This window comes from Hydractinia symbiolongicarpus, chromosome 3 (genome assembly GCF_029227915.1).
Source record: "Hydractinia symbiolongicarpus strain clone_291-10 chromosome 3, HSymV2.1, whole genome shotgun sequence".
NCBI lineage: Eukaryota > Metazoa > Cnidaria > Hydrozoa > Anthoathecata > Hydractiniidae > Hydractinia > Hydractinia symbiolongicarpus.
The window spans coordinates 9,523,300-9,550,855 of NC_079877.1; the positions used below are offsets into that span (position 1 = coordinate 9,523,300).

General features: G+C 35.2%; 4 protein-coding genes across 5 annotated transcripts; 1 reads left to right on the plus strand and 3 right to left on the minus strand.

Moving 5' to 3' along the window:
- Positions 1–395: 395 nt before the first annotated feature.
- LOC130635590 (rRNA 2'-O-methyltransferase fibrillarin-like) lies at positions 396–4,922 on the minus strand. The gene is made up of 10 exons (XM_057444952.1): positions 4,806–4,922; positions 2,851–2,943; positions 2,629–2,682; positions 2,481–2,528; positions 2,287–2,381; positions 2,023–2,199; positions 1,804–1,936; positions 1,538–1,650; positions 1,171–1,316; positions 396–1,006 (listed from the first exon to the last, which is right to left on the minus strand). The coding sequence occupies exons 1-10, from the start codon at positions 4,816–4,818 to the stop codon at positions 982–984; spliced, it is 897 nt and encodes a 298-aa protein (XP_057300935.1). The 5' UTR covers positions 4,819–4,922; the 3' UTR covers positions 396–981.
- A 273-nt stretch (positions 4,923–5,195) lies between these two features.
- On the plus strand, positions 5,196–8,339 carry LOC130635594 (ATP synthase subunit g, mitochondrial-like). Its single transcript, XM_057444958.1, has 2 exons — positions 5,196–5,354; positions 7,980–8,339. The coding sequence occupies exons 1-2, from the start codon at positions 5,258–5,260 to the stop codon at positions 8,258–8,260; spliced, it is 378 nt and encodes a 125-aa protein (XP_057300941.1). The 5' UTR covers positions 5,196–5,257; the 3' UTR covers positions 8,261–8,339.
- Positions 8,340–10,952: 2,613 nt separating this feature from the next.
- LOC130635593 (mitochondrial fission 1 protein-like) lies at positions 10,953–27,032 on the minus strand. Of its 2 annotated transcripts, none has more exons than XM_057444956.1 (5): positions 26,867–27,032; positions 17,361–17,493; positions 17,004–17,074; positions 16,425–16,530; positions 10,953–11,092 (listed from the first exon to the last, which is right to left on the minus strand). In XM_057444956.1, exons 1-5 carry the CDS (start codon positions 26,912–26,914, stop codon positions 10,986–10,988), a joined length of 465 nt encoding a protein of 154 aa, XP_057300939.1. In that variant the 5' UTR covers positions 26,915–27,032; the 3' UTR covers positions 10,953–10,985. The 2 variants fall into 2 exon arrangements, with proteins under 2 accessions (XP_057300939.1, XP_057300940.1); XM_057444957.1 differs by having other exon boundaries at positions 10,953–11,388; positions 26,867–27,030.
- Positions 14,132–15,177, minus strand: LOC130635592 (P2X purinoceptor 7-like). Its single transcript, XM_057444954.1, has 3 exons — positions 14,889–15,177; positions 14,383–14,503; positions 14,132–14,288 (listed from the first exon to the last, which is right to left on the minus strand). The coding sequence occupies exons 1-3, from the start codon at positions 15,175–15,177 to the stop codon at positions 14,132–14,134; spliced, it is 567 nt and encodes a 188-aa protein (XP_057300937.1).
- Positions 27,033–27,556: the final 524 nt, after the last annotated feature.

Sequence of the window (27,556 nt, forward strand, 5' to 3'; positions counted from 1 at the left end):
CGTGTCATACCACCCAAGAAACATACGCCACCAAATAGGCGACATGAAATTAAGCAACCTTCAATAATTTTAAAATTTTGCTTATCCACATGGACTCTTAAACGAAAATCGTGATTTTTACCTGGTCTTGTTTAGTCAGCAACTAACTGAAATTATATCAACAGAACTAGAGTCTAAATTAGCCAGCGTTCTTTGCTTCTTAGCTGTCTTAATACGACGTTAAGAAGAAATCTTTTTCCAAAATGTAAAATCCGAGAATTTTCTTAGAGTTTTCAGACCTTTCTTTATCAGAAAATATTGACCTGCAGAAATTTCTGCCGTTTGAGAAATGTACTTGCAAATTATTTAAGTTTATTTTCTCACATTTTTTTCCCGCGAGTACCGAAGACTTAAGATCCCACTAATATTTCTCTATACAAAAAATGAAATACAATGTGATGACAGGAATTGTCTGAATGTTACAAAACACTACAAATTAGTTTTATGAAAAAATATTTTAAAAACGTCGACTTGCGGATTGTCCTGAGTTTTACTGAGTTAAAATATACTTCTTGTTTTTGTATATTTATTTTCGACTGGTATTCAAATATCGTTTCCAAAATTATACAATCGCTTTTTTAAAAATAAGTAAAATGACTAAAAGATATAAACACAAACCACGAAAACCTGTTTTCAAGATAAATGGAAATTTTAAGAAACATTTTCATAAACAAATAATCGAATCAGAGAATATACAAACACCTTATTACGCTTAGAGCAAAAAATGAGAAGCAGAGATATACTATCTACAGTACGGAGAAAATTTTGCACGCCCTTGCATGTTCAATGTAGTTTTTCAAACGGTAAAAAATTGTCCCATCTATGTCGTTGTATCCTCCAACTTGGTCAATCATTTCGTATTATCAAAACGTCGAATGATCCACGTAGCGCAAACACGTGGGTAGTTCGAAATAAATCATTCATTCAATGCTATGCTATGCATCAATCCTTCTTCTTTGGTGGGGCTCTAAATAAAGAGAAAAAACAGCTGAAGTTAGCATCCATAACATTTTTACCTACGGTAGAAGTTTGACATTCCAGATCGCAACCTTATTCGATGCGTCACAGCATAAATCTTTGTCATTACTTCCAATGCATAACAAAGGTATTTCTAGAATCATCTGTTTTTACCTGTATGTTCCAACAACGACTGCGTGGTCTCTTTCGTAAGGTTCCAATGTGAGTTGTTCTTGCGGTTTTAGTTTCTCAGATTGCAATTTCTTTACTTCTCCTGCGAATACTGCAGCCGGTGCAGCAGTAGAATCAATGCAGTTTGCCTGAGGTAAAAACAGAACAAAAATGATTAACACAATATACCTTCTTATTTTCACAATAACATCTTAGTTTCGTATGATGCAAAGACATGCTAGGTATCCTTGACAGTAGATCAAGTTGCAGTAACCCCAAACCGTATTATTTGTACAATTCATCGTAACACGTAAAAATTTAAACATCCTCGTTCGAAGCTTTGGTATACATCACAAAAATTTTTGTTTACCTTGATAGATATAACAAAATGTCCACCATTCTTTAAAAAGTTGTGCGCGTTGATAGCAACAATACGAGCTTGATCTGGTTGAGCAACATCAGCAAATATTGTATCTACCATACCTACAAGAAAGGTGGTTTCAATCAGGTTTTCAACAACAACAACAACAACAATGATCTAATTCAATTCAACATGGAAAAATTAACTGTATACCCCACAATTACCTAAAACTTCATAAAAACTAAATTGATTACGCACAAACACATTCGACTTACCAACTAACATTCTATATTTATGAGGATGGCGAGCATCTTCGATAATTGGAATAATATTTGTCCTTTGTTTGGCCACATTTAACAAGTCACGTCCAGAACGATGTGAAAACTCTACAGCATACACAAGACCTTCCTAAAAGTTAGGGAAAAAAATATAAATATTTTTTAATTTATTGTAACCTTAGCTATACTAATAAAAAGAATAGGTAAGACACTTACAGGTCCGACTATGTCTGAGACATGTGACACAGTGGTTCCAGAAGCTGCTCCCAAATACAGTACTTTAGCACCAGGTTTCATGTGAATTTTATCAACACCGCCTAATATAGCTGCTGCTAATTTCGAACGAAATGGATTCCAGACTCTGTATTCAGTTTTGGCAGCTCCTTCTTCTCCCTATTAATAAAAAAACTTTTTCGAAATCTCCATTTCAGCATATCAAGGTGGACACACACAAAAAAGCACTTTAATGGTGCAACATACATCTATGGAAACTTTCTTTTCTCCATACACAGTGTTGCCAGGTATCAAATTTAATGTAACCAACGCATCCTCTTTCCCTCTGGCAATGAATACACCTATAAAATGGAAAAGTAGTACGGTACAAATAAATCTGAAATTCTGTGTCTGAATTAAAAAAAATAATTTAAATTAGTCAATTGAAAATTACCACGAACCTTCATGACGATGTGGTTCAACAACTGTTTTTCTTCCACCTCTCATTCCTTAAAATAAAAATGATTTTAACAACAAAACTTCTAAAAATTCCTTAATACCAAGATGGAATGAAAAATGTTGCATGAAAACACAAAAGAATTTTCCTACCTCCTCGTCCACCACCACGACCACCACCTCTACCTCGTCCACCAAAACCCCCACCTATAATATTTTTTTAAGTATAATTTAACAAAATAGCAAGACAAAGAAACAACAGAAAAGAGAAAACACTGTCTACTTTATTACTCAGTTCAACAGTTACATGCATAAAAATACCAGTGTAACATTGAAAACAGGCCTTAAGATTTTACTTTTATGTATTTTACATACCTCTTCCACCACCACCTCCTCTTCCTCCACCGCCACGGCCACCAAAACCACCTCTGCCTCCTCTTCCACCACCACGTCCGCCACCACCAAAACCTATAAAAATAATTAACATGATGCAAATATGTATAAAATTGACACACTAAAAAAACGCAAGGAATTTCTAAAATAAAATCAGAAATTAAGCCTGGCTAATTCTAAAAGAATATGTGTGCAAGAATATGTATTTTTAGGGGACATTGAATTGTTGAGAAGATAGATAGATAGATGTGCATATTTTACATGGCTAGCCTCACAAATATCGAGGGATATACCCTGTCTATTATTTCCAGGAGGGGCCATGGCTTAGATGGAGAGTCCTAGAGTATTTAATGCTCATTTTGAGCGACGCAGACCCAATTAGGGCCCGCGCTCTACTAGACAACTCCCGGCAACATCCAACGGCCCACACAGTGTGCCATCTTCCCAATTTCCCTCACATGGCTTGGGTTAACCCGGGGCTATGGTAACATTCACTCGCCCATGTTGAATCGGCGTCAAGAGGAATCGAACCCCGGTCTCCCGCACAGAGTACAAAAGCTATAACCACTAATCTACGGCGCCACAGAAGAGAACAATGGATGGGCAAATAGTTGAGACAAAAATCTTAGTGTCATTTAATATTTTATTTCCTCGCTATTTTAGTGCTCCAATTTATCGGAGGTAGAAAGCTTTCTTTCTCTTTTTTTTCCTTTTCTAAAAGCAGTAGGCATTGTGGAGGAGGATACCACCTCTCCTGATTTTACTTTTACCACTTGCTGATTAACTGTAACAATAAATTCACAGTTCATTGTGTATGTTATCTTAACCTCTGGGATAGAATAATTGGAAATGTTGTTCTAACCTGTCAAAATATTGTCTATAAGCAACATTGTACTCCAATTTGGTGCTATAAATTTTCAAAACAAAGACCACAAGGAAATTTTTTTTTGTCCAATAAACATGCATTTTTGAGCATAACCATAAAATATTTTTACATTCCTAATGTTTGCATGTCTGAAAAATATTTGTTTGATGATGATCCCTAGAAATACATGACAAATTTGTTTTTAGACCAGTTTTTGTGATCTGTTGCTTTAGTAACAAAAAAAGTTCTTGGATAGTATAGCAAAGTATGAAGGTGAAAGTATATCAACCAGTGGAATTGTTCTGCCCAATCTTGGACAAATGGGTGGCAGTCAGTTTAAGACTGAGGCACACATGTAAAACATGCACATCTATCAGTCAGGGTAAACACCTTATTAGGCAGCATGACCTAATTAGGCAAGCCGTTTAGTTAGGCGACGTGAAAACTTTCTGTTGTAAATACGTCGAAATCATTGCGTTTCGCACCACAATTTTTATGTGAATCAAATCTGTCCACTTTGCAGATAATTTTGACCAATTATCGTCTTATTTGCATCGCGCATTGGTAACTTATGGCCCAAACCTCGTGTGGCACTTTGTTGTTTTAAATAATGGATTTCAGCCATTCACGTCGCTGGGAAAAAATAAATATGGCGGACAAAAACGTCACCTAAATTAATTTAATTAACTTAATTAGGTTTTAACATAATTCTTATTTGCGCGAACATATCAAGGCACGAGTGACAATTTTGAAATCATGTCGCGTAGGCTATCCATTCTGAACAAAGATTTTTTCTTAGGAATGTGTGAAAAGCCATTAAATATTGTAATGTCTTAACAAGGCTGGTCATATCGTTTCAATTCAGGATGGCCAGGTGAAAATAGCCTGCTGTAGCTAGGGATCAAACCCACAACCTGAGAGAACTACTGATCCACCGTAGTATCAACTTCAGGCCTGGTTTGGCCTTAAATTTTTCCAATCGCATCAGGATATACTATATGAAAGATTTTACGCATTGGTTTACAGAAAGTTAAGAAAACAAAAGAAAATAAATAACATAAAATTATCTTACCAGGTCTACCCATTTTGCGTACAATGAGAATTAAAAAGAAAAATTGTGTCTCCAATTCTTATAAGCAACTTCTTCAAACAAAGCTGACTAGAATGTTGATGCACGTGTGTTGTGCACGCTAGAGGCTTTTAAAACGCGGGTTCTATTGTTAATTACGCGGGTAACTAAGGCTACATCTTCATTATGCGAGTTTCCTGGAATCATTTGTTGTACGCATGATTATAGTGTCGTCTGATATCTTTTGAATTTTTAAATGCTTAAAATTAAATCCGTTTTTTTGTTTTATTTTTCATCAATACTTTAGCTGCTAAAATTCTAAAACTCGCTAAAATGCGATAAAAATACTTTTGTAGTAAACACAGAGATTTTCTTGTAGTAAATCCAGGCCTTACACGGCAGATTGTCTACAGAGCTGCTCTCGCGCTGCACAAGTTTACTCGTTTTTATTCAAGATGGCGCAGAAAGCTGTGCAACTTGCTCAACAAGCAACTGCTGCACTATCTGCTGTTTCGCCTGGAATCTTAGTTCGTGTTGGAAACAGGGGCATAAGTAATATTATTTTTTACCTTTACTTGCTTTGTTGCATCTCGGATATAGCTGGACAAGATTTTAAATGTCAAGAAATTAAATTTGCAGACAAATTAACATCTTTTTCTCTTTAGGCCACCCTCAAAAATATAATTGGTTAGCGTCACCCGACCGACTCACTTTGAAAGGCTAAAGTCGAGTCAGGGAGTCAGTAAATTTGTAAAAAATAAACCAAACAATCCATGAACAATCTTCGACACGCAACAAAATCCACCATTTATATACCTTTTCAGCGGTCCTCTGAATTATTTCGATATAGGGGACTGCGCTGCGATACTCAGTCCTATATTTTTCTGTTTCGCATTTATACAGCATTACAAGTGAAAACCATGGGAACGACATTGACTGACAAAAATTGAACTTGAAACGGAGGCTCTGGCGTACATTTAAAACGAATAACAAAATATGGCTGCAAAATATAGTATTTTTGTAATTTTTCGGGAAAATTTTTTATCCGACCGACCGAGCGACTCACTTTTGTAATTAGAAATGACGCTAATCAAACATATTTTCGACGGTGGTCTTACCCAAACAAACCACCAACAGTCTAATTCACAAAAATAGGTGATTACTTTCATATCGGAAATTAACTACATAAGCAGGAAGTTTATCATAGATGAGTTCCGTTGTTTACTTTTTAGCGGTAAAAGCTCTCTGACTCTGGCATTTGCGTAGCAGGAAAAAAAGGTGCTAGGATTTTGTGAAGAGAGGTCTTTTCTGTGCATTTCTTCTCATGGAAACATTGTTGAGGTTATAAACTACTATCAAGTGTAGATTGATGCCTTCTGATTTATTTGAATTCATTTTAAGTCCTAAGAATGCCTTTTTGTTAGCTATTCCACACACAAAAATGAAGTTTTAACAATGCTATTAAAACAAGTCTTAGGGGTGTTCGAAAATTCTTTTCAGGCCCTGTTATCGGAATATCGCCACTAAGATTTGGTCCCCCTCCCCCTTTTTTAGCGAATTTCTGTTCGTGAATACAAACATTCAGATAAATCTTGGGAGGCTCAGGGGCGTGTTTTGTAGATAAAGACCCCCTCCCCCCTTAGCTGTGATAACCCGCTAAAGTGACCCAAAATTTTTTTTGATGGTCCCTTTTGAAAAGAGGTCAGTGAGACAAAAAAATGAGAGGTCACTCAACTCTCTACGATAAACAGTTCAAAAGTTATGTATGTTTGAATATCTCGGAAATTGACTAAAATTTGACAATTGAGTATATAAATTATAGCTAGATAAATTAGCAATAGTGGCACCATTTTAATAATGCTATTTTAGAGGGAGTAGGTGTATAATGAAATTGTCATTACTCAGAGTTATGATGAAGCTTTAAAATTTTGTATGTAGTTAGATATATTATCGAGGTTACTGAAAAAAAGATGAAATTATAAAGAAGACATTGCACTGCAAATTTTAAAAATTTAAGTTGACAAAAGATTTGAATATTAAATTAGGTGTATAATTTTATGAGATGACTAAAACGAAGTTTACTAATGTGTTCTTGTTTCTTAAATCATAAAACTGGAATTAAGATTGAAAAAAGGAATCCAGGTAGGCTTCCTGCTTGAAATTCTTTACTACCAACTAATCGTGTTCTGCGCGAAAAAACATATTTGGTTTAGATGAATGAAAAGTAGCTGAAAATCGGATTATTCAGGTTTGCCATGTTATATACCAGCAAAAAGCACAAGAAAAGCTATATTGGTTTATGAAATATAATGCATTTTTTCAATGACGTCAACGGGTCCCGTGGAATGGCTACCTTTGTGTGAAAAAATAGACTGATAATTACTTTGCTTCACCTAGCAAGTAGATGACTTTTCAATGTTCACAAAAGTTTAAAAGTTTGCAGTTTTTTTGCACGTGTGCAAACATTTCTATAGGTAGAAAATATAAACAACAGACTACAGTAGTCAAAGAAATCCATCCAAAAAAGAAATTATTTGCCTAAAATTAGGGAGATTTTTTAGAAAGAATTAGAAAAATATAGTTAAATTTAATTCCAGTTCCTCTTGGATCTTATGCTACCCAAAAATATTTAATCTTCTTGAATAGCCATTTTACCCTGTGTGAGTCCTGGTTTTTTTGCCTTTACAAAAGTGCTTGCATGCCTATTGTGTGCAAATTAGTTTCCTTATTTCTATAAGCTTCTCATTAAAAAACTTTCCCATATGGATTAACTGTTCAAAGTTAGTTACTGTAATTGGATTAAGTTTAGGAAAATTAGTTTTTGTGACTTCTGTAAGTTTTTGACAATTCTTCTGAATTTAGAAGTGCTTGTAAAGAGTTGCAGGCAATGTCCAGGCAAATTTGAGTATTAAATGTGCATATATAGACATAGGGTCAGAGGCACACATTTCAATAAAGCATTTGTTAATCTAAGTTGATCAAGAATGATAAAACAAGTATATAATATCTGACTAATAGAAAAATGCTAGATTAAGAGAAATAAAATTGTGTGAAAGTGCCTATGTTGCGGAGTGTGCAATACCCAACAATTTATATTAAATTATAAATTATTATTATATGTACACTTTCTCCGCAGATATAAATTTGCACCATTATAGTTACATAAATTATTTCTAGATGCTGTTACCAAATTTGGTCGAGTCTTGAAACCCAAGGCACAAAATTTTGCCAAAAATGCATCCGTCGAACTTGCTCCACCTGCTCCCAATGAGTTTCTGCATCAAGCAAACGTAGTGAAAAATGATATCATCAGTGGAGAAAGTTTGAAACGGGTGTCAGAAATGACCGTGAATCAGTTTGCCGCCAAGGGATTAGTTGTAGTTGAAGTAGCTTTCTGGTTTTACATTGGTGAAATGATCGGTAGGCGATCAATAATTGGATACAACCCGAAATTATAACATTTTTATATTTTATGCTGGTTACGTGTGATTATGTTTATGAATACGAATATAAATATAGATGTTTTCGAATATTCAATGTTATTGTTTTTACTCATTTCAGAGAAGAATACTTTTGAAAAGATTCTATCAAAAAAATAGGTCTGCAGTTAAAAGGTGCACTGGATGGAAAAGCAACATTTGATTTGCGCGGAATATTTCTTTCAAAAGGTGCGCAAAACAAATAGCTTGCGCCGAACTAACTTGTATGACTACATACGTGACCATCCGAAAATGCTTTTGGTGCTGATCAGCGAAAAAAAACCCGCTAACGGGCCAATATAACTTGCCTTCAAATTCTTTCTTGTTCTCTCCAACTGGCGCATTTAAAAAAACTGACCTTGTAAATGAGTGCGCTGGGAAATTGAATGTTGTGATGGTTCCGGCTTTCCACCTGCTCTTGTGTATTCTGTGCAACGAATTTCAACATTTCTCCCTAACGTAAATAGCACAACATGAATATGCTGATTTGCAGATTTTACATGGCGGATAAATGTTCTAACTTTTAAATGGAAAGAAACTTTTTAATATATTAGAGGGCGAAAATTATTTTCCGCCGTCGACTGTGATGCAGCCGTTACAAAAGTTTCATTTCAAAAGCAAAAAAAAAATTCGTTTCAGTGTCTAGTTTACTCCACTTTTATTCAAAAATGCATCAAAGTTTAAAATGAAAAAAATCGCTTGCTGTGTGAACGCATGCAACGTTTGATGTGACATCATACAAACGCTTTATATTTATGCTTAGCTTTAATATTGGGACTGGTTTCCCCGCCCAGCGCTATCCTCTGTAATCCCGCTCCCTTTCAGAGCTTTAAGTAGTTGACAAATAAGATTACAAGGACTCAGCATTGTAACTGGTAGATTCTGTATCTTATTCTTCTCTCCAGGAATTTTTTACTAAAATATACTTTTGACCCTTCATCTTTGGGTCTCTAAGAGCAAAGTTTTAAGTAATAGCTTTTGCAAAAAACGATATTTTTACTGCAAAAAGCAACCTCGTTCCTAGCACCTGTTGCCTCTTTTTTATATCGGGACAGCGAGACAAACACAAAAGATACAAGATGCCCTGGGGATGATGTTGTGCGAGTAGCTATAAAATTTAGCGGATAGAACACATTCCAACCGCGTCCCCAGGTCTTTCCAAGTTTCTTTTGCATCGAGCCGTTCACATTGTACAAAGTTTGAACATCTTTGAAAGAGGTACGTAAAAGGGAATCGTTTTTGACCTTTTCGTCGGTCCTAATTAAAATTTCGTTACTATGAGTCGACAAATATTTAAAACCCATTTTTCAAATTGTGACGATAGATTTAAAAAATTTTAAAAAACGCTTCAGTTATAGCTGACGGAATAGAGGCCAGTGCAAAGTTTGGGAGCAATGTTTGGTGCGTAATGTTTGCGATATTTTAAAAGTATCACGAATCTTATTGATCAATAAGCCTTAAATAACTAGTGTTTATTGTTTTACAAGAGAATGGAAAAATAAAACATTAAAATACTATGTTGTATACCCTAGCGAAGAAACTGTTTTTAGTTTTACGCCTAAAAATTAGTTCTGACAACCACAATTCCTAAAAGAAGTGTTAAAGTGAAATTGTTTTTGTAGCGACTTGGTACAACTGACTTTTTGAAATACAGTCAACGCGAACACCAGATAACTCGAATTTTAATCATCTCTAATTATTTTCTTTGGTCCGTTTAACTTTCGGTAATACTTTCTGACAAAATACTTCTGTTAACTCGAACCGCGGATAACTCGAACATTCGTTAACTCGACCCATTTGTCGTCCCTCATCGCCATTCGTCGGATAACTCAAACTTTTTACTCGAAAAAAGGAAATCACAGACTAGATAAGTGTCAGATTTTATTATTTGTTTTTAGTTTTTTTTAACTCCTGAATTAATATAAATAGATAATGTTGTCTGTTAAGGAAAATTCAATGTACAAGGGACTTGCATGCCTTTTTCATCGCTACCTTTTTCCGATAACTGTTGTTCCAACCTTGTGCCTAGGACTTTTTAGGCCTTTTATATTTGGACCGCCTGAACAACTTGTTTAGGCCGTCTAAATAAAAAAGCCTAACAAGTCCTGGACACGAGGTTGCTCTTGCCCCACCTTTCAAAAAGGGAGTTCATTTAACTTGAACATTCGTTAAGTCGAAATCATCGGCTCGAGTCACCGGAAGTTAACTGTACATACATTTTCTAAAAATTATTTCCTAATAAATGTTGACCTCAATTTTTTTATTCCTATTTTCATGATCATCTTAAAATTTAGATACTTAGGGCCTGTAAAATTTGGGTGCATTTATGCGTAATTGATTTTCAAAGTTAGTTTACCGTTTTGGCTGTATTTACCCTAACAATTTGAAGTACTCTAAGAAGTATTCCTAACCCAAGTGCGCTTTTCTGCTTTAAAATACGACAAATTAGAGAACTTAGACACGCAGTTTATTTTCCGTCCATTTCCTGAATAATCGTTTCAACATAACTCAAATTGAAAGTGATTGGCTGTTTTCGGTAAAAGAAATAGATAGCTGTAGCTACCGAAACGTAGCCTAGAATAAACTCGCTTGTATATATTTATTATTCAACCATGAGTAGTATTAATGGAAACAAAAGTAGTAGATAGTTCCAAAAACAATAACAATAATAAAAAATAACAAGAAATGTATTTATTATGAACAATTAATTTCTTTTTACAAATTTATAACCAAGATAAGCAGCCGTTCCGACGACACCGATAAAGCCACCAAGAAGTGCACCTCCGGCGATTGCAACACCCTTTAGTGCATCTGTAGCGAAATAAAAAAAAGGACAATTTATTTGAATGAAGCGTGTAGAACGCAGAACAAAAATAAAATGAGTGGGCTTATTCATTTCCTCCATAATAATATAAAACATTCTATATTGCAAAACATAAACACTTTCTATAGGAAATTCGAATTTCTTTTTCTAAAAATATTGATAATCCGAATTTGCTATAACGTTCTTTGAAAAATTCAACTTCCACCACGTTTGACGAAAGCGGCGCCAACTAATGCAGCAACTAAGGCTGCACCACCAACCATAGCCATTCCCAAAATACCATCTGAAGAAGGAAAAATAAATTCATGATATAGATTGTGTGAACAAAAACGAAGTATTATCCGTAAATTAATTGATGGAAAAATATCCTCAACATTTATGGTTTTGCGTTCAAAGATGTCAGACACGACTATGCTGTATTCTCTTTAATAAACGCCTTTAATAAAAGGGGAACTCCAGTAAAAATCACTTTTTTCTTTTTTGTTTTATACGTACTCAGAAAAGCATAAGAAATCAAAAAAAACTTACTTCACTTGTTTTCCTTATTTAAAATCGTTGTACTAGCCTTCGCATATTCAATTTTTTTCTTATAAAAAAACAGACAGGCGCGATTTCATTTAGGACTGGACCCGATTATAAACAATGACATCACATCGTGCAGAAAGTTTAAGCGAGCGCAGAGAACGTTCATGTTAAGACCTCTGGCTTACATTTAAATCGCTTTTTGTATGTAAATTACGTTTAAATCTTTAAAAAATGGTTAGTTGCTCTGCGTTTGGATGTACCAATCGATCAGAAAAGTGTAAAGAAGTCAGTTTTCACAGAATCCCGTCTGTGAAAAAGAAAGAACTCAGACAAAAATGGCTAAACAAAATACGTCGTACAGGTGATCTACCAAGCGATCGAAGTTTTTATATTTGTTCGTCGCACTTCACAGATAGTTCTTTTAAAAGGGATCTCCAGGTAATAATCTTCCATATTAAAATATTGCCACTTCGTAAAAATGCCATTTTAGCTAGTCAACGCGATCAAAGTTTCTCATTTCTTCTTCATTTCATTATTTGTACTTATATCCACAACACAACCAAATAACGTTTTCTACATATTTATATTATAAAAGAACATTATACCAATTTCCAATACAAAGTTATCTAGTTAGACATGTATCTTTCGTAGCGCTCGTAAGTTTCTATTCTTTGTTTTTCAAAAAAGAAGCTTTTTGATGGAAGGACCTGCCGAATATTTTCAGGGGGTAAATGTGCCCATTTTATTAGCATCATTTCATCGGCGCTACTTCTAATCTTTGTTTATTTAGGCTGAACTTACTGGTATCAAAAGAAAGAGACAGCTGACCGAGGATGCTGTTCCAACAATTTTTTCTTTTAGTAAGCCTGAAAATTCAAGAGAATCGACATCAAAAGATTGGAAACTTTCGCTAAAAAACAAGTGTGTTTTTAAAATTTATGCTATTGCCAAAATGTGAGTTGTGCCTGTCTTTTTTCTTGGAAGTTATTCTGATCATTTTTTTTCTAGTGTGTTGCAAAGGCTTTAAGTGTGGAGGATGATGTTGACCTTGAAGTATACGCTGAACAAGAAATAATTTCATTGGTTAAGGAACAAGGCGTTAGTGCAATTGTGGAAACGGTAGAGAAATCGGTTGGTGCCAATACTTTTACCAGGTCCGTTAGAACACAATGTGATCCCTTAGAGGCAATTCATCCTGAGATACAACCAACGAAGGATGTTTTAAAAGTGAAATTTACTCTTCCGCACGGACGATGTAAGTCTACTAACACCGACCTATCCTTTCCTCCGCAAGCTGACGTGACATTCTTGCTGAATGCAAATATGGAAAGTGATCATGATATCGTCTCTGGTGATGAGTGCCCTTCTGATGATTCTTTATACTCACCGCAATTACAAATTCACATCGACGACAGTTATGATGAAAATATCAGCGAAGAAGAGTCTTTTGACACTGCTGAATGTAACCCAGGGCTCAAAAGCGACGCACAATTTCTTGTTTTCTGGTCTTGTCTGTTGACATTATTTCAAATTTGTTTCACGTGTTTACAAAAAACGTGCATTACTCGTGTGGTAAAACGTGGAACTCTTATCATTGTTACTAGTATTTGTCCAAATAAACATGTTTTCAGCTGGCAGTCTCAACCTATCGTAAATGGAAGAGCAGCAGGGAACTTATTACTTTCTGCAGCCATATTGTATTCCGGAAACACATACGCCCGCATTGCCGAAATGATGAGTATTTTGAGGCTTCAGTTTATCTCTAAGTCCACCTTCTATGATATTCAAAGGTCCGTTCTTTTTCCAAAATTAAACACTTTTTATAAAAAATATCGAAATAACATTTATTCTGAGTGCGCTGCGAAAGAAGGGAATTTGATTGGTGATGGGCGAAGTGACTCTCCAGGTTACAGTGCAAAGTATGGTACGTACACTCTAATGAGCGTAGACATCAATAAAATCATCGACTTTCAAGTTGTTCATGTTAGAACTGCAGGGAATTCTAGTCGAATGGAGAAGTGGGGATTAGTAACGCTACTAAATAAGCTGCGTGACCACAAAGTGAACTATTTGGCGCACTTTTGCCATACGGGAAGCCTAGAGGTATTCCATTCTTTGCTTACCAAATATTGCCCGAAACGTATTCATTTCAGCATGGAAGGTATGATCGCGCGCACGCAGCTGGCTGTCCTTGATTTTAACTCGGGGACTAATTGTGAACAGGCTGTTACCAAAAAAGGAGTACTCCGCTATAAACAAGTCTTTTCACGAGTAACACAATCCTGGGTCGTAAAAAAAATTACCGAGAAGAAAGAAAAGGCGTATTTAGCAGAATTAATGACGGCTACTTTGGAACCAATCGACAACGAAAAAGATAAGTTACCACAAACAGGAGAAATTGCTGAAAGAATAACAGAGGTTGAAAAACCCGACAAAAGCGATGCCATTAAAGCCATCAGGACAAGATTTAAAACGTGACTTTTTTATTTTTTTATTTTTATTCAACTTTCTTTGAATAAAACATATTTTTCATCTTCTGCCGGATATTTTCTTCGAATTGCCCATACTACACAAGAAGGAATCACTCTTCTCACCCCTTTTCCCAATCGACTGTGTATCCACCAAGTGAACTGTTTATAACCAGCGTAACGATAAGATCTATATAGAAAAATAAGGGAGGCATTATTGTCAGTTTTTTACCTTCTTTTTCTCGGACAAAAGAAGGGCTTGGAAACGAGGTTGAGCTACTTACTCATTTTTTAATTCTAAAGTGTCTCCTCTCAAATCATGCAATGCAGATAACGCAGTTTCTAAAACAGCTTTTGTCAAAACAACCACTTGAAAATCAGCAGCTTCTGTAACGCATTTATGACCTATGATAAGAGTGATTTTCAATTATACAATATTTATACCCCCGTTTTACTAACTTATCATTTCCACACGAACCTTATTCGATCTTTCGATCACGCATTTCAATGTTCTCCATCACGGAGAAAATGTAACATTACATAAGATTTCTTTGCATTTGTGTGCAAAAAAAAGCGCATGCGGAGGAATTAGATTGTTGAACCGTGAAATAAAAATAAATTGGCTTGTGAAGTAAAAAAAAAGTGATGAAAGATTATTTTATTGAAGCAAAAGATAAAGTTTTTGACGAAAAGAATGTAAAAGAAAAGCGATGAAATATATTTTTTATTTGTTTAAAAAGGAAAATTTCGCTTAGAAAAAAATTATATTTGCAGTATATATCCTACCTACCTTGGAAAAACTCATCAGGAATTTCGTTTGACTCGACACAGCACACGCTTTCAGTATCGGTTTCCATTGCTCTACAATTTCCACATTCACACCAATTTGCATTACCCGTACGTGGCTCTGCATCAGTAAAAGAAACCTCGTCATTTTCTACACCGTTACTAACTTCTTCCTCGTCAGACACAAGAGGTTCAAATTCGTATGGCTGTAGCTTTGTAAAGTCTTTTTCATGAAGAGAATTATCCGATTCTGAGCTTTCTAAGTTATATTCTTCGTCATTATTACAAGACATCTTATCAACGAACAATGTAAACAGTAAGTAAACAAAACTTTTAGAAGGCGTGCTGCTGAGCTCACGGACTTTTTGCACGATGTGACGTATGCTAATTTATTCGGACCTAGTCCTCTCGACTTTACGCGACCTTGCAAATTTATTTGAAATTGAAGATGTTTACGGACGCGATTAAGGTATAAATAAAGATTTTTAACGATTGTAAAAGGTTTATTTTGACATATTTATGTATTGTCTTATAAAAATAACATTTTTTTCAAATATTTTTTTTTCACTGGAGTGCCCCTTTAAACGCCAATGGGCGTACAAAACAAGTTTAGCGCTCACCGAAGACAATACAGCATTCAAGGCATAGCTCAGCGGTTTTTAGTCCTATATCATGAATATTTTTCCTTGGTATATAGCTGTTTGGATTCACAAAATATTTGTCACACAAACATTCGTCTTTTCTGTAAAGATCAAGTAGTCCATTCGCTTTTGATAATGTTGGCGTATTAACGCCTTTTTCGTTTTAATTTCCCACCCGAAAAGAAACAACGCCAGGACAGGAGGATATTTTTCCAATTACAGTAGAATACTGCTAAGTAGTACACTGGGCAACAGGGACTTTTTTGAGGAGAACGTATATAGGCAACGTTTTCAGTTGTTAGGAAAAAGTAACGAGTAATGTGTATTAAAGTCAATATCCACACATGGAAAACGTTCCGCGAACCGGGCCGAATAACGAATAAAATCTGTTCCATCCCGTTCCATTCTGTTCCAGTACGTTGAAATTCATTTCTACGTTGCTACAACGGTAACAACAACATAATGTGGATGAAAACCATGTGCTAGCTGCCGTCGGTAGTTTGTTGATGTCACTTAATTTTTCTTTTGTAGCTTGTTATTGATCAAAAATGCTAGTCACTCCGCGGACCAGAAAAAAGTTTGAAAACATTTCAACTTTTTTCTGGTTTCTCAGACTGGACGATTTTTCCGTTTCGATTGTGTAATAAGCTAACAATGAGCATGGGCAAAGCTTTATTTTGGTTTGATTTAGTCCGGTCCGCGGAACGTTTTTAGTGTGTGGATATTGGCCTTTATGTAAAACGTTTTTCAACAATGTTTTTGTTGGCCCCCTTTTTCCTCCATACCATAATATTTTTACAAAAGTTTACTTATCCCTAGTTTCTTAAGCGGGAAGCCTGATAAAAGTTGCAATGTCCCATTTAACAAAGTCCTGTCAAAAACAAATTCAGATATCTCACCCGACTTCATTTTTTTCTCTATTGAATTTTCTAAATCTTTCGCTTGATGGTTGCTTGGTTCTATTATCAACAGTCGTTTCACATACTTCAGTGCTTTGCTATATTCCTAAAAAAAGAGTTTTGTTTACAAGCATCAGTAAATAAGAGTCATTGATGTGTTTTCTTCTATAAATGGAGGCTAATATCATGCTCAGGTGACCTTCTTACACAGACCAATTTACCAATACCTTTTATTCTTATTTCAATAACCAGTTTTTCAAAACATGGAAGTGGTTTAATGACTTTGTCACACTCGCTCAGTATGTTTACTATGATTTTTCTCTCCTATCCAGTGGTGTTACTTTGCGGGAATTAAATTTCATAGGAAGAAATTTTTGCGAAATTTTTTTTAAATAAGATCTCGCAAACTTTAATGCGAATTTAGTTGATATATCAACTAAATATGCAATAAATTGTAACTTGGACACAAATGTTTTATATAATTTCCCCTGAGATTTGACGAGAAAAGTTTGAAAAACTTTAAACAGAAAAAGTAAAATTTGCAAACATAAATTATGTATACGTTGAGAAAAAACTTACTGCCAACTTGTAATATCCAGTTGAAATAAAGAAAAGATAATCACGCTGATCAACATTGCTGGCACATAAACCTAAAATTATACAAACAAAAAACAATAGATACAAGTAAAAACATCTTTAATGAAAATACAGACAATAATGCTTAAAACGATGGAGACACGATAAAGGCATTGATGTCAAGTCCTTAATTTTTTTCAAGAAAATTCGTCACACATGTAAACTGGAAGGTCACATTTTTGCCAACGCTTTGTTATAATACACCACTGAACTTCTTATTAAATATCATAATATAAAACTGGACGTACACATGCAATATAATATATGCTAGAACTTAATAACTAAAAAATCAAATTTGACCTTCTAGCAGGAGCACTCCTTTTTGAATATCATCCTTATATTGAGTTCTGATTAGACACCATGCATATTCAAATTGAGTTTCAGGGGAAACACGCCCATTTTTTAGTTCTGTGTTGTATTTTTCTTCGAAAATCTAAAAATAGCATTAAATTAAGTTTTCTTTACATAAGAAAAATGAACAAATAAGAGAGATTGAAAAAATATACAGGAAGATACTCGGAAAATCTGGCAGTGAAATAAAATGAAATCACAACAACAATTTTAAAAATATTTAGCAAAATCTTTTCGGTAGAAAATCATCATCAGTACTATAGATGTTACAATAAATCTAGCAGATAATACAATTCGCGTTTTTTGGCTTTTTTTCGCGAAACTTTGTCTCGCGAAACTTTCTAAAATGGCCATTCGCGAAAGTTTATTCAGCACAAACTTTCTAAATTGTCGACTCGCGAAAGTTTATCCACTAAAATTTGAAAAAAAATTGCTGGTTAACTTAGAAATAATGATGGTGTTTCAAATGTATGTATGGCTTATAACCAAGTTACAGGCAAAGAAGACGATGACGACGATGCGTGGGAGCTAGAAGAAGACGAGCCTAGAAATGTGTTTGATCTGTTTTGTGATTTTGACGATGAACCCAATTTATAATAGAAGTTTTTACATACCATTAAAAAGAGAATTACATCGTTAAAAAACACTTTTCTATCATAAGAAATATAGGTTATTTTTTATAAGAACATAAAAAATCACGAATCGCGAAAGCTTATCTCGCGGAAATTTTTTAATTTGTAGATTCGCAAAAATTTATCCAAAAAATCCAAAAAAGTTTCTCTATCGAAAGTTTCTCCGAATAAATTATTTTTTATAAAGCTTTTATTAAAAAAAAAATCCCTTGTTAAATGAATAAAATATATTACACCATTACGATCAAGAGATTAACACCTTCCATCTATATTTAATCATGTATTTCTTCAAGCATACCAATTGACACCATAATCCTATTGTTAATCATTTCTTATTTTGTTGTGTCTGTTGCATTCACTCAACTGAAAAGATATACACAGAAGTGTAGGCCATTATCACTAATCTAAAGTAGATTGAGATATCTTTGAATACGAAAAAAGATGAACCCCCTGTTCTATTCAACACATAAGCTAAGCAGTAGTTCATAATACCATTATATCAAGTATTTTAAAACAGGGGTATATATTTCTTTAAAAATAAATGGTTTATCATGCTACTTTTGTATATCGTAGCTTTCAAACTAAAACACGAGCCTGAAGTCCAGGATGATATATTCCTCAAACTTCTCCAGAACGTAAGCAAATTTGTTTAGTATCATGCGCATGATAAATAACTTATCATCAATAAGAATTCACGCTCACTATATATACAACACTAAAAAAATCGCTTATCATAGCATGTCTATATTCAACTAAACGTGCGAATGAAAGCACACGTGCTAAAATATTCCCGATATAGACTGCCCACACAACACAGCAGGCAATAAGCCAGCCCTGCCCTCGGTTTTATGAGGAAAGATGTTCTGCGAAGATTCTAACAAATGCATCTCCTGTACAGTTTTGCTTCATGTTAAACTGTGCAAGCATTTGGTGACAAGCATTTTCGAAGCATGTCACCAGTGACTTCTGTGATATACAACAACTGATTCCCTGACCTTCAGTTTGTAAATAGGATGTGCACAACGTACTTCCTAATGAGTCCATCTGGAAACATATAAAGCCAGTTAGCAGTGGCCTATTAACTTAATGAAGTACACCATCGGGAAGGTAGGTCAATGGGACTTGTACTCCATTACCATTTGTTATCGTCTTAGGAGATCAATACATCGAATTTATGACAAGTCTAGCCCCAATACAACGTGAAAAATCATACTAAGTAATGATTTGTCTAAACAATTTTGCATGTGTGCCTGCACATGCACGTGTGATCGCACGTGTCTCCCGACATTGACAGTGCGGGAGAAAGAACTTCTGGACTTCTTTTTAATACATTATACAATTTTTTTGATTATTATTATAAATCGAATGGCACCACAGTATTTCTGTAGCCTGAATGATTTTAGTTAGTGATAATGGCCTAACTTACTGAAAATCGAATGTAATTATTATGTAGTTTGCATCAGGAACTTATTTTCTTTTATGTGTTGCGAAACCTGATGACACTTGCGAAATAAGAGCGACTCCTGTAAAGCATTGGTACACCCTCTCATGCACTGGCCAAATTATTATTTCTTGGTAACATGTGCTGAGCCATACTAGCTTTAGCTCATGATTTTTAGATAGCACATGTTTATTGTGTCCAGAAATGTGCCATGTGATTATCTGTTTATGGTGAAGTTAAAGTGTGCCTTCATTATAAAAGAGAAACCTTCATGCTTGATAAAAAACTATTAAATAAGTAAACAGACAAGGAAAAATGAATAATTAGTTGGATAAATAAATAAATTAGGAAGGAAATGTACCTCTTGAATAGAAGAAATGAGAATGTAATTCATGCATAAAGAGATTTGGGTCATGCCTTGGAAATGACTCACAATATATGATTAACAAGGACATATACTATCGTGAGGGTCATCCAAAACACGCATATTCTGTGTTAATTACCCTCTTCACTTTGGAAAATCATTTTGGTCTAATTATAATGTTATAATTTGTTGGCAGCACCAATATCTGTCCTGCCTTACTTCGATTATTTTTTTTACCCAGCATCCCCATCCATTCCCAAATTTACAAATTGCGTTCCATGCGAATGATGTTGTATGCTACAAATGTTACACTCACCCATTAAATCGCCAACACGGAAAACCGAACTTTGACCTCCGGCACAAAATGTGAGAGTTATAACCAAGCTATGTCCCGACCAGCGTTATTCTTAACAACTTCATAATGGGAGCAACGTACAAGCATACAGTGATACAATTTTGTGTTTTTTTAATTTTTCAATGCTTCATACAACTAAGGAGATTCACTTTGTATATCCAAACATTTTTAACTACAACCCCGGAAATAATATTTGGGAAATTGTTTTTCAGGTCTTTCTCTAATTGGGCAAATAGCATCAGTTGTCTAGTGCTATATGTAGCTGGTTGCAAAGGTTCTACTTTAACAGAGGTGTTTTTTATAGTTAAAAACCAAGTGAATGAAATAATCTGTAATGTGGGTGGACGAAAGGACCAGCTAGACATAGACAGACCTGGTGATGAAGTAATGAGGTTGACCAGTGTATAAAGGAACAGAGGAAACTTTGGAAAGAGTGGAAGTCAGGTGGTAGTAAAAATATTTACTTAGAAGCAAAGCGTCATGCTCGTACAGCAGTGTATAAGGCAAAATCAGAAGCAGAGAGAAACAGATTTGCAGATGTGTTAAGAAGGGAAGACCAGCGCAATGAGGTATTCAAGACAGCCGAGCAAATGAAGAAGACTAATCAAGATGCTGTAGGTGAGAAGTGTATATGTGATGATGAAGGTGTTTTGGCTAGCACAGAGGAGAAGAAAACGGTAGCTTGGAAGAATTATTATCGAGGTTGCTTAACACTGAGTTTGATTGGGGTGAGGATAATTTGTCTGATGATGATGTTGTGGAAGGGCCAGCTATGCAGATCAAGACAGAATGGGTAATGGAGGCTATTAGGAAATTGAAGATTGGCAAGGCTGCAGGAGTATCAGGTATTGCTGCAGAGATGGTAAAAGCATATGTGTATATTGGAGTTGAGCTCATTACAAGTCTTGCTAATCAGATTATAAAGGATGGTGCTATTCCAAGCGAGTGGCAGTCAAGTGTAATAGTGAATTGTTTCAAGGGCAAGGGTGATGTAAGGGTGATGCATTAGAAAGAGATAACTATTGAGGTTTGAAGTTGGTTGATCAAGTGATGAAAGTTATTGAAAGAGTGATTGATAAGTGGTGCCGTAGTAGCTCTCGTACTTAATAGACAGGGTATATCACTCGATATTAGTGAGGCTAGCCATGTAAAATATGCACATCTATCTAAGTTACTTAGAGAAAGAATTGATATAGATAAGATGCAATTTGGTTTTGTTCCAGGCGTGGCACTACAGATTTTTACTCAGACAGCTTCAGGAAAAGTATTTAGGAAAGAGAAAGAATCTTTATTTTGCCTTTGTAGATTTAAAGAAAGCTTTTGATAGAGTGGCACGTAAAGTTATTTGGTGCGCTATGAAAAAATTAGGTGTGGATGAGTGGCTGACCTTGTAGTTGGAAATGATGACGATGATGTGTAGCGATTTTTGGAAATGTTTTATTATACCTGCGATATGACTAAAATCGTTATGAAATAATATTTGGGAAATTGTTTTTCAGGTCTTTCTCTAATTGGGCAAATAGCATCAGTTGTCTAGTGCTATATGTAGCTGGTTGCAAAGGTTCTACTTTAACAGAGGTGTTTTTTATAGTTAAAAACCAAGTGAATGAAATAATCTGTAATGTGGGTGGACGAAAGGACCAGCTAGACATAGACAGACCTGGTGATGAAGTAATGAGGTTGACCAGTGTATAAAGGAACAGAGGAAACTTTGGAAAGAGTGGAAGTCAGGTGGTAGTAAAAATATTTACTTAGAAGCAAAGCGTCATGCTCGTACAGCAGTGTATAAGGCAAAATCAGAAGCAGAGAGAAACAGATTTGCAGATGTGTTAAGAAGGGAAGACCAGCGCAATGAGGTATTCAAGACAGCCGAGCAAATGAAGAAGACTAATCAAGATGCTGTAGGTGAGAAGTGTATATGTGATGATGAAGGTGTTTTGGCTAGCACAGAGGAGAAGAAAACGGTAGCTTGGAAGAATTATTATCGAGGTTGCTTAACACTGAGTTTGATTGGGGTGAGGATAATTTGTCTGATGATGATGTTGTGGAAGGGCCAGCTATGCAGATCAAGACAGAATGGGTAATGGAGGCTATTAGGAAATTGAAGATTGGCAAGGCTGCAGGAGTATCAGGTATTGCTGCAGAGATGGTAAAAGCATATGTGTATATTGGAGTTGAGCTCATTACAAGTCTTGCTAATCAGATTATAAAGGATGGTGCTATTCCAAGCGAGTGGCAGTCAAGTGTAATAGTGAATTGTTTCAAGGGCAAGGGTGATGTAAGGGTGATGCATTAGAAAGAGATAACTATTGAGGTTTGAAGTTGGTTGATCAAGTGATGAAAGTTATTGAAAGAGTGATTGATAAGTGGTGCCGTAGTAGCTCTCGTACTTAATAGACAGGGTATATCACTCGATATTAGTGAGGCTAGCCATGTAAAATATGCACATCTATCTAAGTTACTTAGAGAAAGAATTGATATAGATAAGATGCAATTTGGTTTTGTTCCAGGCGTGGCACTACAGATTTTTACTCAGACAGCTTCAGGAAAAGTATTTAGGAAAGAGAAAGAATCTTTATTTTGCCTTTGTAGATTTAAAGAAAGCTTTTGATAGAGTGGCACGTAAAGTTATTTGGTGCGCTATGAAAAAATTAGGTGTGGATGAGTGGCTGACCTTGTAGTTGGAAATGATGACGATGATGTGTAGCGATTTTTGGAAATGTTTTATTATACCTGCGATATGACTAAAATCGTTATGAAGTTTAAGATATCTAAGATTTAACCATAAAGTTGGATCCTACAAGTTTAAAAACCAAAAAAGAAATAGAAGTAGGCAAAAGGAACAAAAAGTTTATCACTAACTTCACCGGTTTAGAATTAACAAAAGAGACTAAATTCAAAATGCAATTCCGTAGTATTTATATTCAGATTAGCTGGGGACCCAGAGTCAAAACACTAGGTTAAGCCACAAGTAACTGTGTTACCCTGTGTTAAATGCCTGGAAGAGCGATTAATAAGAACTGTAAAATGTGCCACACATTAAAGTAGGGTGCATATTATGTCATAACTCAAGGGGAGGGCAGAACATTATGGTGTTTACAGTGTAACATAATTTTAAAAAAGTAGGTGCGCAACATTATGGTATTTCCAGTGTAATAAATTTTCAAAAAATAACTTTCCACAACTTTAGCTGAAAAAAACACAATTTACAACTCGTTGCTACCCTTTGATAGAGCAAACACAGTCCGCCAACCTTTATTATTTTTCAGAGACCATTCCCGCTAAAAGTTCAAAAAAAAGATACTACTGCAGGCTGAGTAATTAGTACAGGCAAACAATGTCGCATAAGTATAATACCTTTGCTTTAAAAAAACTATGTACCTTTGGTAAACAGAAACACAGGAAACAGCCATCATTAACATTGGACTGAGCTCTTAGTACAGGTAAATTATGTTGTCGATGCGTTTAGGCGTAATACCCTTTTTAAAAAACTTTGATGTAACTTCGGTTTACATAATAACACAGGATGCACACTGTTAACACTTAGCTAATACAGGTAAACTGTGTTGCATATCCATATAAGCGTCAAATCACAGCTTCAATATAAACAAAACAACAGAAAATAATCTGTTTCTAACAATGGGCTTAGTACAGGTAAACGGTATTGCAGTCTTTAAATGCAATACCCTTATGCAAATAAAAAATTTATTGCAACTTCGCCCTCTACCTAAAAAAATCTTCCAGCAATTTTATTTTGTTGAGTAAGGAACTGTAGTTGCTACCTAAACTGCATTTAGTATAAGAAATATTTATTAAAAATTTGGTTGTAGCTAGCTAGCAAGCCAAACTGCATTTGGCTACTTTTACTCTTCACCCAGGTAGCTAAAGAGGTAGCTAGCCACAACCCCAACATAAAAATAAATAACAATATCATCATTCATCATCATTCTCGGCTTAACGTCCGTTTTCCATGCTAGCATGGGTTGGACGAGGTATATTAATGACCCTCTTCCAATCTGATATACCAAACTTTAAAAGAATAAGAATAAATAAGGCTAGGTACAGCTTAAGCAGGATGCTGCCTTGAAACCTACGTTTGTAGCCAGCCAAAATCTTAAAATTGATTTGTTTCAGATTTACACATGGCTAGAAAACGTGATGATATTTTCATCTTAAAATGTGAAAACATAGACACAATAAAGAGAATATTTTAAACGTCCATAGAACTGAAATTCAGGCAGTTAAATAATTATACTAACCCAACCAAATATTTCCCTTTGCTTCAAAAAACTTCGCTTTGCTTGAACTCTGTCCCTCGAAAGGTACAATTCGTACCTTAACCCCTAGAGCTCCGTTTAGTTGAACAAAATCCACCTCATTAAAAACATATTGAAACGAAAATTTAAAGAAGTATCGAGCATAGCTTATGAAATATTAAAATAACAGTTTACAACAATATTTGTGATCAAATGCGTAGCACAGTCTTTATTATTTACGATTGTCAAGATACGCACAAGGCCGGTGTAGCACTAAGTTGTGGGCTCAGGCCGGACTTTAAAAGCTGTGACGTTACGGCAATCGTTTAAAAAATAGGTCGAAGAAGAGGAAGAAGAAGAAGAGGAAGAAGAAGAAAAATACCGCCCGTTTTAATAAGATCTCGGATGTAATCCGAAATCTTAATAAGGGGAAAGTGATGTTTTAAATAACCTTTATTTCTAATTGTCTGTGTAAAGCTTTTTCATCTCCAAAATAAGTAACAACAGGGCGCTGCAATGCCAAGCACAAGGCAGATGATTTGTCATAAAACGGTTTTGAAATCAGATCATTGTACGCTAAGAACAATAGTGATTGGTAAAATGTCTAGATTTTCCAAATCGTCAACTGGATTACCCAAGGATTCTCTTAAATTTTTTAACAGCTAGTTGGAGAATTAAAGAATATTCCCAGAAATGGCCTAAAGGGAAGGAATATATTATGTTAATGATTCCTTAGAGACTATGGACAAATATTTGGAACAGAGATGTCCAATAACTTTAGAAGTTACACAAACTTTAGAAGTTACACAAACTTGCCCTGATATGGTGGCGCTTGAGCCTGCTAAACTTTAAAAATATGGCTTATCAGTACCCCCCATTTTGTTAGGTCCTGTTGCTCTGCTACAAGGGTGTCGATAAGCTACATACACCGTTAAAAGTGCAGGTCTTTTTCAGGCGAGGTCATTGTTTTGAAAAAATTCATGTAATTACCCAAAAAACCAGCATAACATTGATAAATGCCTAAAAAAGATAATATTTAACTTGACAGTTTGCTAGCTTTAGTATTTTCTACCTATAAAAAGCGTAAAAAATTAAGTTATCTATGAACAACTATACGTCATGCGGAAAGTTGTCCATTTATTTTAGAACAATGGGTATAAGAGCACGTTTGTGTAGGTAAAAATAGCAGGACCCACACAGGGTAAAATGGCTATTAATAAAGATTAAAGATTTTTTGGGTAGCATAAGGCCGTCATCAAAAATATGTTGTGTTCGCGTCCTCCGACCGACTGGTAATAAAAACCCGAATCGGTAAGTCGGGAAAAGACCGGGAAAAAATTTTGCGAGATATATATTTTTCAAAAAAAAATTTTTTTTCGCCAGAAATGATTTATGCAAAATTGATAAAAACTCGTGAAAATTAATTTCAGTAAAAATTAATTCCTTTAGGGAACTCCTGTGGCTACTGACAGTTTACAGGGCGGCTAAAAATGGTCTACAAACGATGTAGAGTGGCGCTATACTGTCTTGGCCATGGGAACGAATTTGCTTGCTCCGATCTGAAAATCCCAGGAAAAAATACGCCAGCCCGCCCGCCCGCCCGCCCAACTCATTTTTGCGGGATCTTCAGGACATGAACACAACATATTTTTGATGGTGGTCTAAGGTCCAAGAGAAACTGAAAATAAATTATAACTATTTTCTTCTAATTCTTTTTAAAATGATAATTTTTAGGGGACTTTGAAAAAAATTTTTGGGCCCCGTTAGCATGATATCACTAAAGATTCGGACCACAAAAATATTTTTGAAGGCCCCTAAGCGAATTTTTCTTTTTTAGGATGGATTTTTTTAATTAATGTGGTCTGTTCTTTATATTTTCTGTTGCACATGTGTAATAGACCCCAAACTTTTTAAATTTTGGAAACACTTGCAAGTTATCTAGCTAGCTAACTTATAGCTTGTGGCGCCGTAGATTAGTGGTTATAGCTCTCGTACTCTGTGCGGGAGACCGGGGTTCGATTCCTCTTGATGGCGATTCAACATGGGCGAGTGAATGTTACCATAGCCCCAAGTTAACCCAAGCCATGTGAGGGAAATTGGGAAGATGGCACACTGTGTGGGCCGTTGGATGTTGCCGGGAGTTGTCTAGTATGTAGAGCGCGGGCCCTAATTGGGTTTGCGTCGCTCAAAATGAGCATTAAATACTCTAGGACTCTCCATCTAAGCCATGGCCCCTCCTGGAAATAATAGACAGGGTATATCCCTCGATATTTGCGAGGCTAGCCATGTAAAATATGCACATCTATCTATCTATAGCTAATAATAAAGAAAACAAAATGAAACCAGTTTTTTTTAATAATTTCCACTTTATAGAAATACCTGCAGGAACAAATACGAAGTTACTTACCAGTAGATCATCTTCACTGATGTAATCTTTAATAAAATTTTCTGTCATGCTGAAACCCTTGATCTCAAATACATCTTTAATTTTTTAAAGAAAAATCATCCTTTAAACTAGGCAAACTAGTCAGCTTCACTGTTTAGGTTTTCCCGGGGTTGTCAAGTTCCGATGTAATGCAGAATCAGCAAAACGCATAATAAAATAAGGAACAAAACCAAGGAGGATATAATTACTGGCGCAAAAATATAAACAAAAACTCCAAAAATATTCGTTTCGTGAACACAACGAAGGGAAATTTCTCTTCCTTTCTTGTTTTGTTTTTGATTTTTACTTTGTTTTCTTACTTAGTACTTTGTTATATCTAAATACATGCAGCTATCTAGCTGGCTACTTTTAGTAAATAGCTATGTAATAAATAGCAAGCAAGCCGGCTGGCTACTACTAAGCTAAGGTTTCAAAAAGCATCAAAAGAAAAGAGCTTATTTAGGGTATGTCAAGCTAGTCGGTTGGACATACTTAATTTTCGTCAAAAGCCTTGTTGCAATTTCAAAAAAGTATTTTGCTTAAGCACAAAAATCTTCCAGGGTGGCTTTTGTAATATGCTCTGGGTTGAATTTCTAAAGAATTTCTACACATAATACACACATGCATGTATTATATAGTTAGGCGCATATTCATCAATGATATGACGTAATA

What these genes read in the sequence shown, in the direction of transcription:
- LOC130635593 (XM_057444956.1), bottom strand. Translation starts at nt 26,914, where the DNA reads ATGACAGAAAATTTTATTAAAGATTACATCAGTGAAGATGATCTACTG. An exon ending in AGGAGTGCTCCTGCTAGAAG is followed by an intron (nt 17,075 to 17,360) that starts GTCAAATTTGAT and finishes GTATAATTTTAG; the next exon opens with GTTTATGTGCCAGCAATGTT. An exon ending in AGAGAAAAAAATGAAGTCGG is followed by an intron (nt 11,093 to 16,424) that starts GTGAGATATCTG and finishes ATTTCGCTACAG; the next exon opens with ATGCACTAAAGGGTGTTGCA.
- LOC130635594 (XM_057444958.1), top strand. Translation starts at nt 5,258, where the DNA reads ATGGCGCAGAAAGCTGTGCAACTTGCTCAACAAGCAACTGCTGCACTA. An exon ending in TGTTGGAAACAGGGGCATAA is followed by an intron (nt 5,355 to 7,979) that starts GTAATATTATTT and finishes AATTATTTCTAG; the next exon opens with ATGCTGTTACCAAATTTGGT.
- LOC130635590 (XM_057444952.1), bottom strand. An exon ending in TCGTGGTGGTGGACGAGGAG is followed by an intron (nt 2,529 to 2,628) that starts GTAGGAAAATTC and finishes TTTTATTTTAAG; the next exon opens with GAATGAGAGGTGGAAGAAAA. An exon ending in ATTTTGTTATATCTATCAAG is followed by an intron (nt 1,317 to 1,537) that starts GTAAACAAAAAT and finishes TTTTTACCTCAG; the next exon opens with GCAAACTGCATTGATTCTAC.
- LOC130635592 (XM_057444954.1), bottom strand. Translation starts at nt 15,177, where the DNA reads ATGTCTTGTAATAATGACGAAGAATATAACTTAGAAAGCTCAGAATCG. An exon ending in TCCTGATGAGTTTTTCCAAG is followed by an intron (nt 14,504 to 14,888) that starts GTAGGTAGGATA and finishes CTCTTATCATAG; the next exon opens with GTCATAAATGCGTTACAGAA. An exon ending in ACTTTAGAATTAAAAAATGA is followed by an intron (nt 14,289 to 14,382) that starts GTAAGTAGCTCA and finishes TTTTCTATATAG; the next exon opens with ATCTTATCGTTACGCTGGTT.